The sequence below is a fragment of the Pyrus communis genome, chromosome 8 (assembly GCF_963583255.1).
Source record: "Pyrus communis chromosome 8, drPyrComm1.1, whole genome shotgun sequence".
Lineage (NCBI taxonomy): Eukaryota > Viridiplantae > Streptophyta > Magnoliopsida > Rosales > Rosaceae > Pyrus > Pyrus communis.
This window is the reverse complement of record NC_084810.1, coordinates 27,584,542-27,602,813: the sequence shown is the minus strand read 5'-3', so window position 1 is coordinate 27,602,813 and position 18,272 is coordinate 27,584,542. Positions and strand designations below refer to the sequence as shown.

At 37.4% G+C, this 18,272-nt stretch overlaps 1 protein-coding gene across 1 annotated transcript; it reads right to left on the bottom strand.

The window, feature by feature from the left end:
* Positions 1–549: 549 nt before the first annotated feature.
* LOC137742228 (alkylated DNA repair protein ALKBH6 homolog) lies at positions 550–5,981 on the bottom strand. Its single transcript, XM_068482039.1, has 8 exons — positions 5,813–5,981; positions 4,427–4,536; positions 4,262–4,322; positions 4,104–4,142; positions 2,669–2,781; positions 1,408–1,660; positions 1,264–1,310; positions 550–872 (listed from the first exon to the last, which is right to left on the bottom strand). The coding sequence occupies exons 1-8, from the start codon at positions 5,937–5,939 to the stop codon at positions 690–692; spliced, it is 933 nt and encodes a 310-aa protein (XP_068338140.1). The 5' UTR covers positions 5,940–5,981; the 3' UTR covers positions 550–689.
* Positions 5,982–18,272: the final 12,291 nt, after the last annotated feature.

The following is an 18,272-nucleotide window of genomic DNA, read 5'->3' as shown; positions in this document are numbered from 1 at the left end:
TCAATAACATAACAACGTTGAAATGCATTCTATTATCAGTACCAATGACCAATTCAAGATCCTCAAAAGCATTCAAACATCATCTCCTAGCTAGATTTGGTTTACTGGTTAGATAAAAAGTTTACTACACAAAGCATACTACCAACCATATATATATAGTTTACCACACAAAACAGGGTACCAACTCTACCATCACACAAGACATGATTCATGTTACAAAAATGTCTCAAAAACAACATCAGTGTGTCCCCTTGCTCATGTCCAATTTAGATCCCATGATGGTTTCCATTGTTTTTTCTTCTTAATTAGGTGGTTGTGAAGATGATGTCCCTGCTCCCTTTCCTTTTGCAATGGTTCATGAGATCTTTTTGTCTTTCTCAATTGAAACCTAGACATCACATAGTCTTTACAATTGGTGTTTTATAACACTCTAGACAAATTTGGATAGTTATATTGTAATTAGGATTAATTTCTTAGTGTTTCATTTTTTGCTCTTTACTCTATAATCCTATGTATTCGTTTTCATATTAGAGAAAGAATAACACTTCAGAAAATCTTAAATAATCCAACATTGTTTAGCATTTACAAAACAGGTGATGTAGCTCAAACTAGGTTATCATGAAAGCTCTTAAAGGCGAAACCTTCAACATTAGACTTGCCAAATTAGTTACTTCTCAGAACTCCAAAGACTAAAACCTGAGCAAATTTTTATGAACTTTTGAAACTAATCGACATGTCAATGAAATTCTACGGGTAGTTCTATGAATTCTCTTAAAATCCCCAGTTTTCATTACACCAACAGCTCCATCAAATTGTGAAGCATCATCATCTATAACTTGACCACGCTGTAGAGCTTGTACTTCGTTTACAGCCTGGAAAAGAAGAATATTTATGTCAAATTGTATTGGCACACCGAGTGATATGGGAACTCTATTGGCTAATGAATCATAACCAACCTGTCAAAACAATTAAACACAACTTAACGATTGACTGGCTAAGAATAATGTATTTTGCTTCATCACGGGATTCAGTTTGATCTATTTTAGCAGAAATATCTGGAAGTCCCGACCTCATGCTCAGGGATTGCAGAATTATCTCTTCACTGATTTTCTTCTTGCCCTAATGTGTTGTGTTGCTTTCTTTATTATTGTTCTTTTAGAGAGGTATGCCTACCGGTGCGTTCAGAACTTCGAACTGTTCCTATATTTTCAACAGAATTTTTTTGTTTCTTACCAAAAAAGGGAAAATAAAATCTGATCTTACCCCATCATAACATTGTACCTCGCAGTCTTTTATTGCATGCAAGTAATCTGTAAATCACAAGTAGGACTTTCTCAGATTTTCTGTTATAATAAAGCAGCACCATAACAAGAGATTGAGCTGTTACTTAAACAAACAGACACAAACCTGAGTATGCTTTATCTTTGAATATCAGCAAACTGCGAGGCATTAATATGACAGGAAATGGATGAAGTTCATTCATTGACTTATCTGTATTAATATTAATGATCCCCGCATCAGAATTTGTATTCTCAACAGCATTTGCACAAGTACTTTTGCACAAAGTCAGTCTTGAATGGGGAGTAAAGTCCATAACAACAGGTGACTCGAGGGACAGAATTGCTACAACTGGATAATAAGCCGGCCCATCCTGGTGTGCCTATTTGAACACAATTACAGTAAGAGAGGCTCCGGCAAAGCAAAAAAACGAACTATTGTAAATAAGAGGCACACAGATCCACCTTGCAGCTAAAATGCGAAATAATGTAGGAAGTAAAGGCTCAGTATTTCAGATAAAGTAACCCCAACATGGCATCAAAAACAAAATATCATTTGAACACTCCTTCAGTGGACAATTGAAAAGCAATAATAAATTGTGAAGAAATATCCATCACGAAGCAAATGCATGGCACAGTTAAAGTCACACAAGAATAATAATCACTAGTCAAAGAGTTCAAAATATGCTTTCCGGTCCCTGAATCTTGCCCCACCTTAGGCCCTTAAAATTGGTTACTCTTAGATGCCCTTGATTATATTTTTGGTTCAAATTCTGTAACCATTGTCAGACATGAACGGGATTTGCCGATGTGTAGTACATTTTGGGATTCGGAAACAAAGTTCTCTTCCTAATCCGCACTTTCCTCCATCCAATTAGACCCCAACCTCGTTGCAGTACAAACTACAGACAGATATCTTCATGAACTAGGAGATTAAAAAGCCACTTTTAAGTTCAAACCCATAGATGAAATCATTTAGAGAAACTCAAGGGCACTTTCATGTCTTGCTCAAAGCCTCCTCTTTCAAGTTTCTAATAAGAAACCACGAGCACAATTTCCTTATTTCAGATCTGCGCATTACTTACCCACTTCATAAATATATACAATTTTGAAGTAACTGTAAATTAATAATTATTTTGATAAAACTGGAAACTTACACGTGGGTTGTAAACGCCGTGGCCACTGATGTTTCTTGTCAGAGATGAACTCGATATATATTATTTTATTGTCCATTTTATGGGTTTGGATCCAAAAAAATATTTAATCTCTCTTTTTTATTTCATTTCCAAAAGAATTGTCACTCTACAAACTTAAATATTTATAAGGACGCAACAAAAGTTGAATAAAAGTACAAGGACAAAAATTAACAAGAACAAATGCCTAGTGCGTACCATTATGCCTTGGTTAGGAAGGTATTCATTGATAAGGACATGATTAATTGGCAATGGGAACAGCCCTGATTCTTCATATATCTTGCATGTAATCTTGGTTAGCCATGATGGCACTGCAAGAAAGAGATTTTATTGTTTTGAGCAAAGGAATTAACAAACAATGAAAATACTATTAACAATTGCTTAATCACATAGAATTTTAGAACTGTCTGAAGATTGCTTTATCATCAGTAGCTTTGCACTTACTACAAGGAGTGCCACCACAATTATTTTCACATATCAAGGTAATAATCAAACAAGTCTTCACATACCAGGAAAGTTGTACATATTTCAGGATGATTTATGGCTTGTAGAGTCAATAGTTTTTTTTTTCTTTCCCATGTGGAGGCAATAACTTCATGACTTGTTCAATTGTAAATCTATTTTCTTTGGGGGTGGCAAAATCTCACACGCCGTCCATGAGATATTAGTGCACTTTATACTTTTTCCGAAAAGAAATTTACTTTCATAAAGAAATAGTATCAATATAATATAGGGGAAAATTGTGCACTATCTATGACGTCTATACTACTCAAGAAGTAGTTGCAAAACAAAGCTAGACTCCAATCATAAGATATAGCCTCAAAAAAACTATCCCTAAACTCCAAGAATACCTTTGCCGAAAATGAATACTACATATGATAAGCATGCTCTTGGGCATGAGCGGTTTGATTAGTATATTTTCCTTTGGTGGGAGTTGGTAACAACCACCATTCAGAATCTACAAAATGAGGTCAAAAGCTAGTTCCAAAGGCCAATCAATAAACCAGGATGTGTCATATGGTTTTCGCTACTATGGCTTGATTAGTTTACTTCCCAAGAATCATTAAATCTTTCCATAAGAGAACCATACAAACTGTGAGACTTCTTTAGCACAATCAAACACTGCCCCTAAACTTATTCCTCCTCAAAAGACCTTTCAAGACACCTAATTACGTCTACATTAATCGGTTACCACTCTAGACCGTCCACCTTAAGCCTTGTTCCTCACCTGTAGCACAAAATCTCTTGAAGAAAACCATCTTATTTACAATTATTTCCTCAATGTCCATCCACATTATACTATCTGCTTATTCATGTTGCACTGGTTTTGTTTTTTTCTTTCTTGATATTAACAAGGAAGTTCCAAGTTATACTATCTGCTTATTCATGTTTCTACTACTAGTTTTTTATTAGATAAGATACAAACTATTAACCAAGTACAAAACACGAATGACAATAAATTTGTCCGCACAGAACCAAACAGTTTAAAGATAATAAACATAAAGATATCAATGTCAAATCGCACAAAACCAAAAAGGGTAACGATAATCAACATAAAGATATCAATGTTAATATCAATTTGTGAAGACAGATATTCTCTGAATGTTTTGAAATAAATAATTTTCTAACTTACAATCCTGTGGCAGAAGACCCTTTTCATGGACAATACCGCCTGTCAGTCAAAAGAAAAAACTAACTCCATTATTTGTATATGCATAATGTAAGTCAAATTCAAAGGCATTACATGGAAAATCAGTATACATATACCTATTACCTAGATAGAACACATACCCCAGTTTTGTAGCCTCCTATTCTTTAATGATTTCCACTTTGATACTGGGCCTTCATAAATCTATAAAGCAGGATGAAGCCAACATACAAAGAATTTCAAATTAAAAAAAATCAATAAAGCATTGTAAAAGATGAAGGGAATATGTAAGGAAGAGGGATTTCTACCTTATTTAGAAGCATGGTTTGTTCATTATCCGTAATGAAGTCCGGGATGTATACTAAAGTCGGAACAGATCCAACTTTGAAATCATCTAAGGTCACTTTTCTTTCCATCCCTGTCAGACTCAGAAGTCTCAGAACCTCCACACAAGGTATGGACATCATAGCAGCATAATCAAGTAAGTATTTCGGATGATGAACACAGTAGATTTCTACAAGATTATTGAGGCTTATAACTCTTTTTTTAAGATAGTCTACGGTTATAACTCGCATCACCCTCTTCAGTTTCACTTAACGGAATGGTGGCACCATGGCTGCATTTGTTGATTTCGAAGGTTGGTACAGAGAGAGTGCAACAAAATTTACAACACAATTGAAAACCAGTGAATAGTGTATAGTAAGTTGGTAACTATGCAGACATTGAGATGTCTGTGTGTAAGGAGAGAGGAGGCGTAGGCGTGAAGATTTTTCGTATGAGAAAAAGAAGAAAGTATCTAACACAATAGAGTATTAATACAATGAGATGTCTACTTCAACAATACATTATACATCATTAAAAATGAAACTATTAAATCTCTCAAACAGCAAAAACTGAATAAAATCATTTAGATTCCGAACAAGCAACAGCTCTCAAATCTTCCAAATTAAAGAAAATGGTCTACACTATGACGCCAAAAATCTGACTTTGTCCGTCAAAATACACTCATGTGAGCTGCAGAAGTAAGCCTAAATCAAATAACTGAATTTTAGTTTTCCAAAAAACTAACTGATGCGAGCGTGTTCGCTTCAGCAACTGAAAGTAGAAAGTAGTAAGATTACACCCATGAAATCACCCTAAGGCAGCAGAAGGAGAGTTATACCCAAAATTCAACTCAATCAACTTTGGATACGATAGGGGCTAGTCTATAATTACTCTGTAGTCTATACTGAGAAATTTAAATAATTACTTGAAAAGAATGAGTAGTAAAAGTAGTACGCTAGTTGAGACTTGGAGAGTAGCGAAAAAGTTTGGAAATCTTGACACTAGCGAACACGGTGGTGCGATAAAGCAACTTCAATTCGACATTGGAGGCATCGAATCATATATAGCGTTAGTAGTAAATCAACCATCTTATTAGCTAATCATATTTAACCTCACCAATTACAATTTTTTTTTTTTTTCTGGGAAACCTCGACGGTACAACCTCACCGATCACAATCACACCAGACCACTGAATGAAATTTCCAATTCTCAGAATAAAAACACACACAGCAGTTTCAGGGACATACACAATATAATCTACCTTCTTTTAAATTCTAAAACAATCCATTCAACAACCAAGGACAAGAAAATCATAAAAAAATTAAATTAATTAATTAATTAAAAGAATGCATTTCAACAACGATACACACCCCTGCTACTGCTAGTCCCGATCAAGCCACACGACTGGCCTGGGAATAGGATGGATGGACGGAACGGGATTTCAGCACTCACTCGTCTCTCTTCTTCAGTGACGGGTTTGATTTGAGTTGGATACATACAGCCTGACTCAACGCCTATTTCCTGAAATTTCTTTTTTAGTTTTGCTACTTGGTAACGCATAAACTTTGTATAAAATTTTATAAATTAAATGACATAAATATTGTTAATTACATTATTATTTAAACGTTGATGAGAGTAATTCCCTATCATTACCCCTGATACAAAGGTAAAACTCATTACCAATACCAAAACTTACAAGCCCAGAAGACAAAAAAAGGCAAACAAACAAAGCTGGGCCAACCAAACAAAGCAAAAAAGAGCCCAACCATAAGTTGAGGCCCAAAGTAGAAAGAAAGCTAAAAAATCGAGAAATACACCACAACCACTGTCGCAACAGTATAGCTCAACCCACACAAATCTACGCCACCAACCAAGCATTGACTTGCCGATTGCATCATCCAACCCCAATCACATATTCGAGCACAGCCATAAAGTGAAGAGAACCAACGACCAAGTGAAAGAAGTTTGTGGGATTCCATGAGCAACACTGTCAACAAAGGCAGACAGAGAGAAAGTGATGGTGTTGGGAATACCCGAACTGATGGAAACACCGAAACTCTACTCACTATCTTGATGGAGCGGAACAAATCTCGATGAAGCGCGATTACATATTGAAGCTTGGATGAACGAGAAAAAAGGACACCTGTGGGGGTAACTTGTTACACCCCACCCCCGTTTTATATATATATATATATATATATATATATATATATATATATATATAATAGTTTTTGGGTCTTAATTGGTGAGCCCAAGGGGTCCACCCTCTGATATCTGTCTTCGGCCTTCCACCTCTCTCATCTCTCTCAATTCTCTCTTCTCCCTCACTCTCCTTTATCTCTCCATCTCGATAACTATCTCAACCTTTTCTCCCCCGAGAAACAACACACACATAGACAATCACCATTCCCCATCTTCACCCTTTGCACTCGTGAGCTCCACGGATCCTAGAGCAAGGAAGAGCACTCAACCCTCATCGTATCTCATACACCGGGACTGCACCACTGTACAGTCTGCTCTCTGGCGAATACTTCTCCTAGGTGAGTCCATGAACCTCTTGGGTTGCGTTTTGGGGTTAGAATGAAGTAGTTGTTGAGTGGTTTCACTCATTAATTACAGAGAACAATCGGGACTAAAGGAATCCAGTTTTTTTACGAGCATCACCCCTTTTGGAGGTAATTTTCGGCCAAACCACGGCGAGTTGGCTGAAGTGCAAGGTATCAATCTCTTCGTCTCGTTGAGTACTATAACTTTTCCTTTTAATCACCCAATTTCATTGAGTATTGAAGAAGTTATATTCATTTGAATCTTACCTAGTTTCTAGCAACATTTGCAGCTTTCGAGGCGTTTTCCGGCCAAAATAAGGAGAGTTAGCCATCGTGTGAGGTACCATTCTCTTCGTCTCGTCGAGAACTATGACTTTTGTTTTTGTTTCACTCGATTTGGTTGAGTATCGAAGAAGTTATGGGTGTTCGAAGTGGTGCCTAGAAACCGGCCAATTCATTAGCTTGAAAACGAGTCAACCTGACCCAAGTCATTTGAAACCAGCCCAAAACCCATGGGCCTCTAGCCCAACCCGTGACCCTAGAAACCCAAAGCCCTTTAGGTCTAAACCCCTTAGCCCATTTACATAAACCCAACCCAATTTCCTGATTCTAAAACCCAACCCAAAACCCTAAAGGGGCGTTTATTTCACCTTCTTAAGTGGGACTGAACTAGCTAGGATTATTGTCCCATGTTTGGTATGCTTCGGGACTAACTTAAATGAGACTAGCCCAGACTCGTGTGGACTCCAGGCCTCGTTAGATTGTCTAAATTAGTCCAGCGTTGAACCATTGGATTACTAAGAACGCCTTCCTCACAGTGATGTCTCTTTCGCCATTCCTCATCTCTCTGTCTCTTCCTCTCCCTCTCCCTCTCCCTCTCTCTCTCTACTCTCGTGTGCTCTCTCCACTGCTCTCGTTTTCTCACTAATGCTTGCATCATTTCCCTATCTCCTCACCCTGAACCTAGATCACGTCTTCTCCCTCTTTTTCCTCATCCTGTTCGATGCCGAGCCGATTTGCACGACCCAACTCAGATCACATCTTTTCCCACTCTCTCCTCGTCCTGCTTGAATCAGAGTGTCGTTGTTGGGTATACAAGGAACGCAGCTGCGATTTCAATTTTGATTGAAATTAAATTTTTGATTGTTTGTGTTTTGGGAGCTTTATCGATTCAAATGGAGGAGAATGATGTGGTTGCAAGTAGTGGAATTTGGACGGAGAGCTTTATCAATTAAAATTGAGGAAAAGTTGTGATTGGAATCTTGGAGTTTGGACGGAAAAAATGAGAGGGAAGAGAGGTTTCAGGAGTGTTGTATAACAGGAAAAAGAAATAGAAAAAAAAAAAAAGAATTTATTTTATTATTTTTATTATCCTACTTTTTAGTCTGACACTGGACCAAACACTTCACTAAATTAGTCCTGCTTAGTCTAGTCTAAGTCAGTCCAGCTTAGTCTCTGAAGCTAGTCCAGTCCGAGATAGTCTGGTGCAACAAACACCCCCTAAGTGAACTAAGGCCCTTGGACTGTATGAAGCATGGACTCAAGCTCAAAAACCCTAGGGCCTTCGACCCAAACCCTCCAACCCAGCAGACGAAATATTCCTAGAATATTCCTAGAATATTCTAAGGAATATTTCCCTGTTGACTTTTCAGAAATTTAGTCGGGACCCTTCTTTGGGTAATTTGATGTTCTGAATCCGTTTCCGACGTCAGTTTTTCCAAGTTCAATTGTTTTAATATAGTTTTATTAATTGGCCCCTTTATGTGCTTAGGGGCAATTATTTGTGACGATTCCGTGTTCGCTGGTTTGTGTGGCTCTTTAGCGGCTAAGTATCTGTGAGTGGTATGTTTTAACAGTACAAATGCACACATGAAAAGCATGATTTAATGATTACGCTTTGTGAAACATTTTACGAGATAACATATTTATTGAGGCTATTTTGAATTATTACTATTTCTCCTATAACCCATGTTCTTTATAGGATATTTGATGGATGCTGATATAATATTTAGAACATGTTTCGAACACTTCTTTATAGTATAGATGATGGATGACTTTATACTATAAAGATACTTTTCAATTATATATATGTTCAATGGTTTTGTACTTACTTAGTTGTCTCTATTCCGCTACGAGATGAGGGATAGATTCCGTCACGGGCGACAGTTACGTTGTTGGCATAGGGCCTCAAGATGGTTTTCCTCTGGCTATTAGCACAGGGACGGGGAGCTGGCATGGAGCCTGGAGGTGATTTTCCTCTAGCAATTGGCACAAAGATGGGGAGCTGGCATAAGGCCTGAAGGGATATTAGACATTCACTAGTGATTACGATATATACGAGATATGTTTTGAGACATTGCATGGCATGCTAGGTTTCAGAAAACCTATTTTTATCATGTTATATGAGTTTTCATAAAACACGGGGGTTAGTATGTTGATAATTGTTTTATTATATATATATGTGTGTGTGTGTGTGTGTGTGTGTGTGTGTGTGTGTATCAATTTGATCCACTCATGTTTGCTTTGCGCCCCTTTTAGGACTTAGAATCGATATATACAATCCCGGCGTTCAGGCATTTCTTCATCGGCATCTTCGAGTCCTCTCGGTGTAGGACCATCCTCTTATTCATTCAATTTTATATTATTTATTTTTAACATTCTAGTTAGTTGTATGCTCTGAACACGTTCCTTAAATGCATATTCAGTATATTTAAATTTATAAGTCTTATTTATTCCTTGTTCTCAGCATTTGCATTCAATAAATGGCTTCGTCACCCTTGGGTGTCGGCCAGCACGTGCCTATTAGGATATTCGAGGAATATCGGGATTGGGACGTGTCATAAATAGTTTGTTATTTTGAAGAATTTTATAGTATATTTTAGATTTTAGCAAATCATGTCTCTCATTTTCTAATTCTAAATTATTTATATAGATTCTATGAAACTTCGTTAAACTTTATGGATTTTTAACTCTTTTAAAAAAAAAGCTTATTTTTTGCTATACTTCTTGGAACTTGATTTCAATTCTACTTTATCATCTGAAACTCAAAAGTTGCTACTTTACTCTCTGAAACTTGATTTTGATATCACATTGCTTCCTGTAACTCAAAAACAGTCACTATACTCCTTGCAACTCGATTTTAATCTCATTTTGCTCCATGAAACTCAAATTCGCTACTTTACTCCTTGAAACTCAAAATGCGCTCTACATGCCTTGTTTCTATTATTCTAGAAAAATTATGCTCATTCATTTCAAATTTATAATTGGTAATATGCCGAATCTCCCCATGAAATAAATAAATAGTAAAAAAATCATCTCTCTTCACCAGCTACCTCCATTAATATTGTCACATCCCGACCCGGGCCCCCACCACATCCCGGGCTCGACTCCACTGTAGCACAATATTGTCCGCTTTGGGCCCCTACCACACCCTCACAGTTTTGTTTCTGGGAACTCATAAGAGAACTTCCCAGTGGGTCACCCATCCTGAGATTGCTCTCGTACGAACTCGCTTAATTTCAGAGTTCTTACGAAACCCGAAGCTAGTGAGCTAACAAAAGGCCTCATGCTAGGTAGAGATGAGAATATACATATAAGGCTTACATGATCCACACCCTTAGGCGATATGGGATGTAACAATCCCACATCCCAGCCCGGGCCCTCACCACATCCGAGGCTCGACTCCATCGTAGCATGATATTGTTCACTTTGGGCCCCTACCACACCCTCACGGTTTTGTTTCTGAGAACTCATACGATAACTTCTCAGTGGGTCATCCATTCTGGGATTTCTCTCGCACGAACTTGCTTAACTTCGGAGTTCCTACGGAACTCGAAGCCAATGAGCTCCCAAAATGCCTCGTGCTAGGTAGAGATGAGAATATAAATATAAGGCTTACAGGATTCACACCCCTATGCGATGTGGGATGTAACAAATACCGTAAGCAATAAGGAAATTAATGCAATCGATAATAAGATGGCTGGAGAAAGAGGGAAAAACGATGAATGTGTAGACAACGATTAGAGAGAAGGGAGAGAGAAGAGTCAGATAGATGAAACCCCATAACTGTTTTTGTTATTTTTCTTACTTTTCTTTTTTTAATATGTTATACAATATTTGAATTTTCTTTTTTTGCTTTTTTTGGTTCCAATCCATGTGACATATTTGATGGATATCTAAGTTTTATATATGTGCAATGTCAGTAACAAGGGGGCATTAATTATGTCAAATAAGTAATTAACTGTTATTTAACGGAATGCATAAAAAAAAAGTTAAAAGTGAAGTGAATATTGAGTTTGAGAGAGTAAAATGACGAGTTTGAGTTTCAATAGCAAAGTGAAATCCAAATCGAGTTTCAAAAAACAAAGTGATGACTTTTGAGTTTCAAGAAATAAAGTGAGACGAAAAAGAGTTCTAAGGAGCAAAATGACGATATTTTAATTTCATGAGGCAAAGTGAAATTGAAATTGAATTCTAAGTGCATAGCTAAAGATAAGCTTTAAAATTTTAAAATCTCAATTGAATACACTCTTTATTTATTTTGTCTTTCACAATATTATCCCTGATTAATAAATAACATCAGAAAACCTTCCTAATTATTAAGTACCAGTTTGTCCTGAAATTTAAAAAACATGGTTACCGAAAAAAGCTGGGGTCTTTGTATTTCGTAAACACCTTAGGCCATCTCCAACCGATGGCTGGCCAGATGGCTCGTTTTAGCCCTCTGGCCCTCCAAGATCCTCCAAGATATTAATATTTTAATGAACAGTACAGGGTTATATTTGCTTCTGTCTCCAACCGAGGGCCAAAGGGCCAGAAAGCTCGTTTTAGCCCTATCACAAAAAACCATTTTCAACCGAGGGTCATAGGGCCAAACATAATTTATTATTTAAAAACTACAACTTAAATGTTGTTTAAGTTTCATGTTGTTAAATGTTTTTTTTTTTAACAAATATGAAAAACTAGAAATGATTTTAATAATTTGTTAAATGTTGTTAAAAACTACAAATTTTGTAAATTAAAAGTTACAGGATTGATTTGAATTTTGGCCAGCCCTGGGCTGGCTTCATGCAACCAGCCCTCTAGCCCTCCAACCCTTTCCGATTCCGTGGGGCCCTCTCAGATTTCACAATCATCTGGCTTAGCTCTCGGTTGGAGACGATTTTCAGGCTATTTTCGATTCTCTGAACTCTTCGGTTGAAGATGACCTTATAACTAACTTTTTCCACAATTTGGGTGAAAAAGTCAAAAACCGAAGCAGCAAGCTTTGGAAAACCGTCCAATTATCGCAAGATAGGGTGAACAGTGCCACTAAATGAATTTTTCAAAATTTCAAACCCACCATTCTTCCTCTCAGCTCTGGTCATTGATCCCTCCCGTTTCTTCCCAGCTATCTGCAGATTTGTTACCTCTTTCTCCAGCTGCGATTCATCAAACCACGATTTGCAAATTACGAGTTGAAAACCATGAACTGCAAATCACCAGTTTCCTCCAAACGATCTGCAGACCCATTTCCTCCCAGCAAGTTGCAAACCACGACGCCCAGCCTCCTCTAGCCGCGACTCAGCAAACAAGATCTGTAAGTCCGTCTCGAGATCCAAAAAGAATGAAAGCCCAAAACAAATGCATGAACAACCACTCTAACTAGTACGCCGTTTTCTAGTCCAATCGCCAATTGACCTCGATCTCATTAAGAAATCTTACCAATGGCTGGCATTGCTCCTCCACCCGGACAAGAACAAGTACTCCTACCTGGATCTGGGGAAAATTTTCAGAGATGGGGTTGGGGAGAGAGGCAAGTGAGAGAGATTGAAGAGTCCGACAAGTCAGAGAGCGAGACAGAGAAAATGAAGAATCAGATTAAAAAAAAAACAAAGTCCCTTGCTTTGTTTGATCAGTCTCAACGGTTTGCATAAAAGAGAAAATAAATATTATAAATAAAAAAAAAAAATTAAAAAAAAAATTATCTTATCAACATCATACATTTGTAGTCTTTTAACATCGTCAACATCAATTTCATAAAAAAGCAAGTCCATCCCTAAAAAAGTGTGTTGGCATTCAGCTCATTTAATCTATTTAGTGAACAGTGATAGATCTCATGAACAGTAAATTGATCAAATGCTTCTCTACCCCTAAAAAATGCGCTAGCACAAAGTCTAAAAATGCGCTGGCACAAATGATCTTCACCCTTACAAAATGAGCTAGAACCCAGCCCAAAATCTTTCTTCATCGTTTTTAAATCTTGAGTTCTTACAATATCTTCTTTAAGGAGATTGTCCAAACAGTTTGAGGAGCAACAGAAAAGATTGTTGGCACAACAGGAAGAATTGTTTAATCTCGAGGAAGGTGGAGATAAGGCGGAACTTACCCAACAAGGAATTTCGCTACCTTAGGACCGTTATAGTTACTACCGCCGTTCACCGGGGCTTCGGTCGCCGACTCCTTTCGCAATGGAGGAGGATGAGGATAATGAACATAGAAAGCAGACTGTCTCACTCATATTCCCTCCGTGTCGTGGAAGTTGTGGGTTAAATATCCAAACTTAGACGTGCTGCAAACTTGGATAGAAAGAAGGAAAAATGAGGTAAATGTCTCTTGGAAGATTATTTTATCCCTAACTGTGTATTCCCTGATCATGTTTTTAGACATCGTTTTAGAATGCAACGAAATTTGTTCGACAAAATCGTAAGTGTTATTTGCAACCATGATCCATACTTTGTGCAAAAAAAAAAATGCTTTTCATGTTCAAGGTTTTCTTCTTGAGTAAAAAATTACTGCTGTCTTGCGGGTGTTTGCATATGGAGCAATTGCAGATCAAGTGGATGAGATAACGAGGATGGGAAAATCAACTGTTCTGGAGTCCCTGATGCGGTTTTGCTCCGCAACAGAAGCCCTTTATACCAATGACTACCTTCGGACACCCACACCAAGGGACCTACGAAGGCTACTGAGGAAGGGTGAGATATGAGGCTTCCCTGGCATGATTGGAAGCATTGGATGCATGCACTAGACTTGGAAAAACTGTCCAAGTGCGTGGCAAGGAGCTTATGGCGCCAGAAAATGAGCCAAAAGTATCATTTTGGAAGCGGTGGCTTCATTTGATACATAGATTTGGCATTCATTTTTTGGTGTTCCAGGAACTCAAAATGACCTACATGTCCTTACCTAATCTCCAGTCTTCCATGAACTGCTGCAAGGAAAAGCACCCAGAGTTACATATTGGGTCAATGACCATAAATACGAAGGATCGTACTACCTTGCATACGACATTTACCGAAGGTGGACAACGTTTGTCAAAACAGTGCCACATCCACAAAGTAAAAAAGAAAAGCACTTTGTACAATGTCAAGGGAGGTGTAGGAAGGATGTAGAGCGTTGTTTTGGTATCCTGCAAGCTAGTTAGGCGATTGTTAAGTCAACTGCTAGAATGTTTGATGTCAAAGCTCTTCGATCCATCATGATGACATGTATCATTCTCCACAAGATGATTATGGAAGATGAGTATGATTATGATACCATCGATGAATACGAGTCGGACACAATGAACAATTCAAGAACACGTATCTATTGTGCTCATGACATCACCAAATATCTCGTGTAAATAGACGTTATAATCAATTGATCGTTGAGTAATACACTTCAATGCAAAAGCCATACTGGCACTGTACCCGTCAAAGTGACTTAATTGAGCACTAGTGAAGATTGCAACAAGGTGAAGATAATTAAAAGGAATTTGTGATGGAAGAATAAAGTTATTGGTTTATGTAATTTTATTTCGTGTGTTTTTTTTAAGTTTATTTGGTTTCGTTTATGTAATTTTATTTCGTATGTTGTTTTAAGTTTATTTGGTTTCGTTTATGTAAGTTTTTTTTTTAAGTTTATTTGGTGTGTTTAAATAAAGTACTAAAAATATTTAAGAAATTACATTTATTACTAAAACTAAATAAGAAATTACACAAAGTACTACAAATAAATAAGAAATTACATTAAGTACTAAAAATTAAGACGAAATTAAATAAATTACTACAAATAAATTTGAAATTATACAAAGTCTGTGGAGCTAGGATATGTGGTGCTAGGATCTTTGTTGCTAGGATTTGTGTAGCTAGAACCCCATCGACTTGTTTCCGCGTCTCTTACATGCCTCATTCGCACCACGTCTTTTTTTTCCGATGTCCAAAAATGTTTTGAATTCGGAGACAATCCTACTAGAGGCTTGTTCATATTGTCACGATCTGCTTGAGCCATCCTTTCTTCTCTAAGCATCTCGTTTTCTCAATTAAGTATTTCTCTTTGTCTCTCAACCGCCACATCACATCTCTCAGTAGCTGCTAATATTGTTGCCATGGTAGCAACTTCTTCCTCATCTCTAGCCGCTTCAATCGCCATGCTCAGTTCACCTTGGTGAGCAAGTTCATCCATATATTTTGTGTAGTCATTTTTGGAATAACTCCATTTTTGCTTTGCTGCCTTTTTACCTTGAGGCCTTAGGGACCGACGAGTTGATTGAGTCTTCGGTACTTCTTCAGACGTCCTTTCTAGCACTTCTTCAAATGTGTCTTTGTCCTGTACGGTCGTGTCCAGTTCTGGTGAACTGTGTAAAGGGACACCGTGCATGACAACTTCTGGACTTGTTGGCACAATTTTGTATCTGGGACAATTTTTGACAATTTCTCAACATTCCCATTTGTTGAATGATTGTTGTGGTTCTTCAAATTGTAGAATGCTTGTGCTTATAATGTCTACAAAATGTGGGATAAGACAATATTATAAAATGCGGGTGTAACACAAATAAATAAATTAAAATATTGATGCGGGTAGAATACTGTAACATCCCACATCGCCCAAGAGAGTGGATCCTGTAAGCCTTATATGTATTCTCATCTCTACCTAGCACGAGGCTTTTGGAAGCTCACTAGCTTCGGGTTCCATCAGAACTCCGAAGTTAAGCAAGTTCGTGCGAGAGCATTCCCAAGATGGGTGACCCACTGGGAAGTTTTCGTGTGAGTTTCCAGAAAGAAAATCGTGAGGGTGTGGTAGGGGCCCACAGCAGACAATATCGTGCTACAGTGGAGTAGAGCCCAGGATGTGGTGGGGGTCTGGGCCTGGATGTGACAAATACATATAAATAAATAAAAATATTGTGACCTGATTCGCTAAACTTGTCCCACTACGCAAATTACTAGAAGCAATCGAGAGAGCGTTTTTTCCAACAAGTGAAAGATATGTTGAATTTTTCCAACACCCTTGAAGATCTTGACTACTTCTGGCGTCTTTTCCATGTATAACGCAAAATGCTTCCGTAATTCTACTCCACATTTCTCTCAACTCCATCTCATTGCCCATAATCGGGTCATAAGTGACTTGAAACCAGCATTCACACAACGTAACATATTTAATGAGCTTCCACGTAGCCATTTTTTTTCACACAAAAAGTATATGAAAGCTTTGGTAGAAAGTGTTGAAAATATTGAAATGTGGTGTAAGGTGGAATATGAGGGTTAGGTATTTATAGAAAAAAATATATTTTTTTTTTAAATTTTTTCTTTATTTTTTAACAATTTTTAATAATTTTTATTAAGTTTTATTTAGTTAATTAATCTGTACCGTTGGATTTGAAAAAGATTCAAATCCAATAGTCTATATGCTGACACGTGGCCAACAGTCATAATTCTGACTGTTGTGCCTTTTTTTAAAAAAATTTTGGGCAGAAACGTGGACCGTTGATCGCTGGATTAGACTGCCCGGATCACGCCATGTCACTAGCCATTGGATTTCAAATTCAAATTTATTTGATCATTGTAAATCTAACGGTAAAGAAAACTAGCTGTTGGAAATCCAACAACCAGAACGAGCCACGTGGCCTCCCTATAAGAGTCGTTAGTTTGCTTGCACATGCGGGCCCCGCCCGCATTTTCTTGTTGGGGAAGCGCGCTTGGCACAAAAAAAATTAAAAGGGCCTATGACGTCACACTGGCTTTAGCATGATGTCACATAGGCCGAGCCTTGACTCAGCACATTCTGGGTCGCCCTATGGGATGGCTTGGGCTGTCAGCAAGCCTATGGGTCTGGGCTAGAAGGGATTGGCTGGGTGCTGGGCCATTTTGGCTGCTGGGTGCCGGCCTAAATGTCCCTGGTGGACTTGCTCTAATAGTTTACCAAAAACTCAAATACTGATTTTTTTTGTTGAAATCAATTTTACGAAAAAAGTTTACCAAACACTCAATTGTGTTATTTTACAGTTATTTATTCTCACTATAAAAGGGAATTTTTTTTCTTTTCTTTTTAAAAAGAAAAGCAGAGTAATACCAACCTAACCTTGAAAGACCTGTTTGGTATTGCTTCTTTTACCATAAAACTTCTTCACTTTAAAGTTAAGCAATAAAAAGTGTTTGGTAAAACTAAAATATCCTGCCTATTTTAAAGTAATGGCCTCTAGGTAGCACCTTTTTAAAGACAACATGTAGGTGGCTTTTAAAAGTTTTCATATGACAATGAGTTGAGTTTTTAATGAACATTTTCAATTCTTGTAATACCTTCATTTTGTTTTTGAAATGACATTATTTATATTTCTACACACATTTTATTCCTTAGAGAACACCACCAAGATAGTTGCTACTACCATCACGATCATCACTATTAGTGTTGCCACCGTTGCCGTCACCACCACGATCACGACTTTCCTTCTTACCCGTGAGAGGAATCCACATTTCTTCCTCACATGAGACCATTTCACCGTACAAATATCTTAATTAATATAAATTGTTTATTTGGTTCATCGTCATCTACAAGTTATTCATTTTGAAGAACGTATAGCTTTTCATATTTTTCAAACAAATAAAAAAAGAAGACAATAAATTAGCAGTAAAGAAAACCTAAATTGTGTTAAGAGTTTTTTTAATAATATTGGGTGTCAGTACATTTGCCCTTAACTTTATAACGATGTGACAAACTTAAAATAAAAGTCAAGCAAATTCAGACAAAAACGAATCAAAGGAAATAAAATACATATTTGCTTTCCTCCAACTACCATCAACTTAGTTTTCATATTTCCCGTTGAAAAATTAATTAATTTTGTTAATGGTCTTGGGGAGAAAGGGTCGGAAGGGAAGGGAAGGGAAGGGAAGGGATGTGGAGACAAATGAGAGGAAGGGCGCATTGCAAGGAGCAAGAGAGAAGGGTAGGCTTGGAGACAATAACGGGGAGTTTGAATGGATAGGAAAATGTCAAAGGCAAGTATATAAGACGAAACAGATCTACTTGGGACAACAATAGCAAAAGAAGA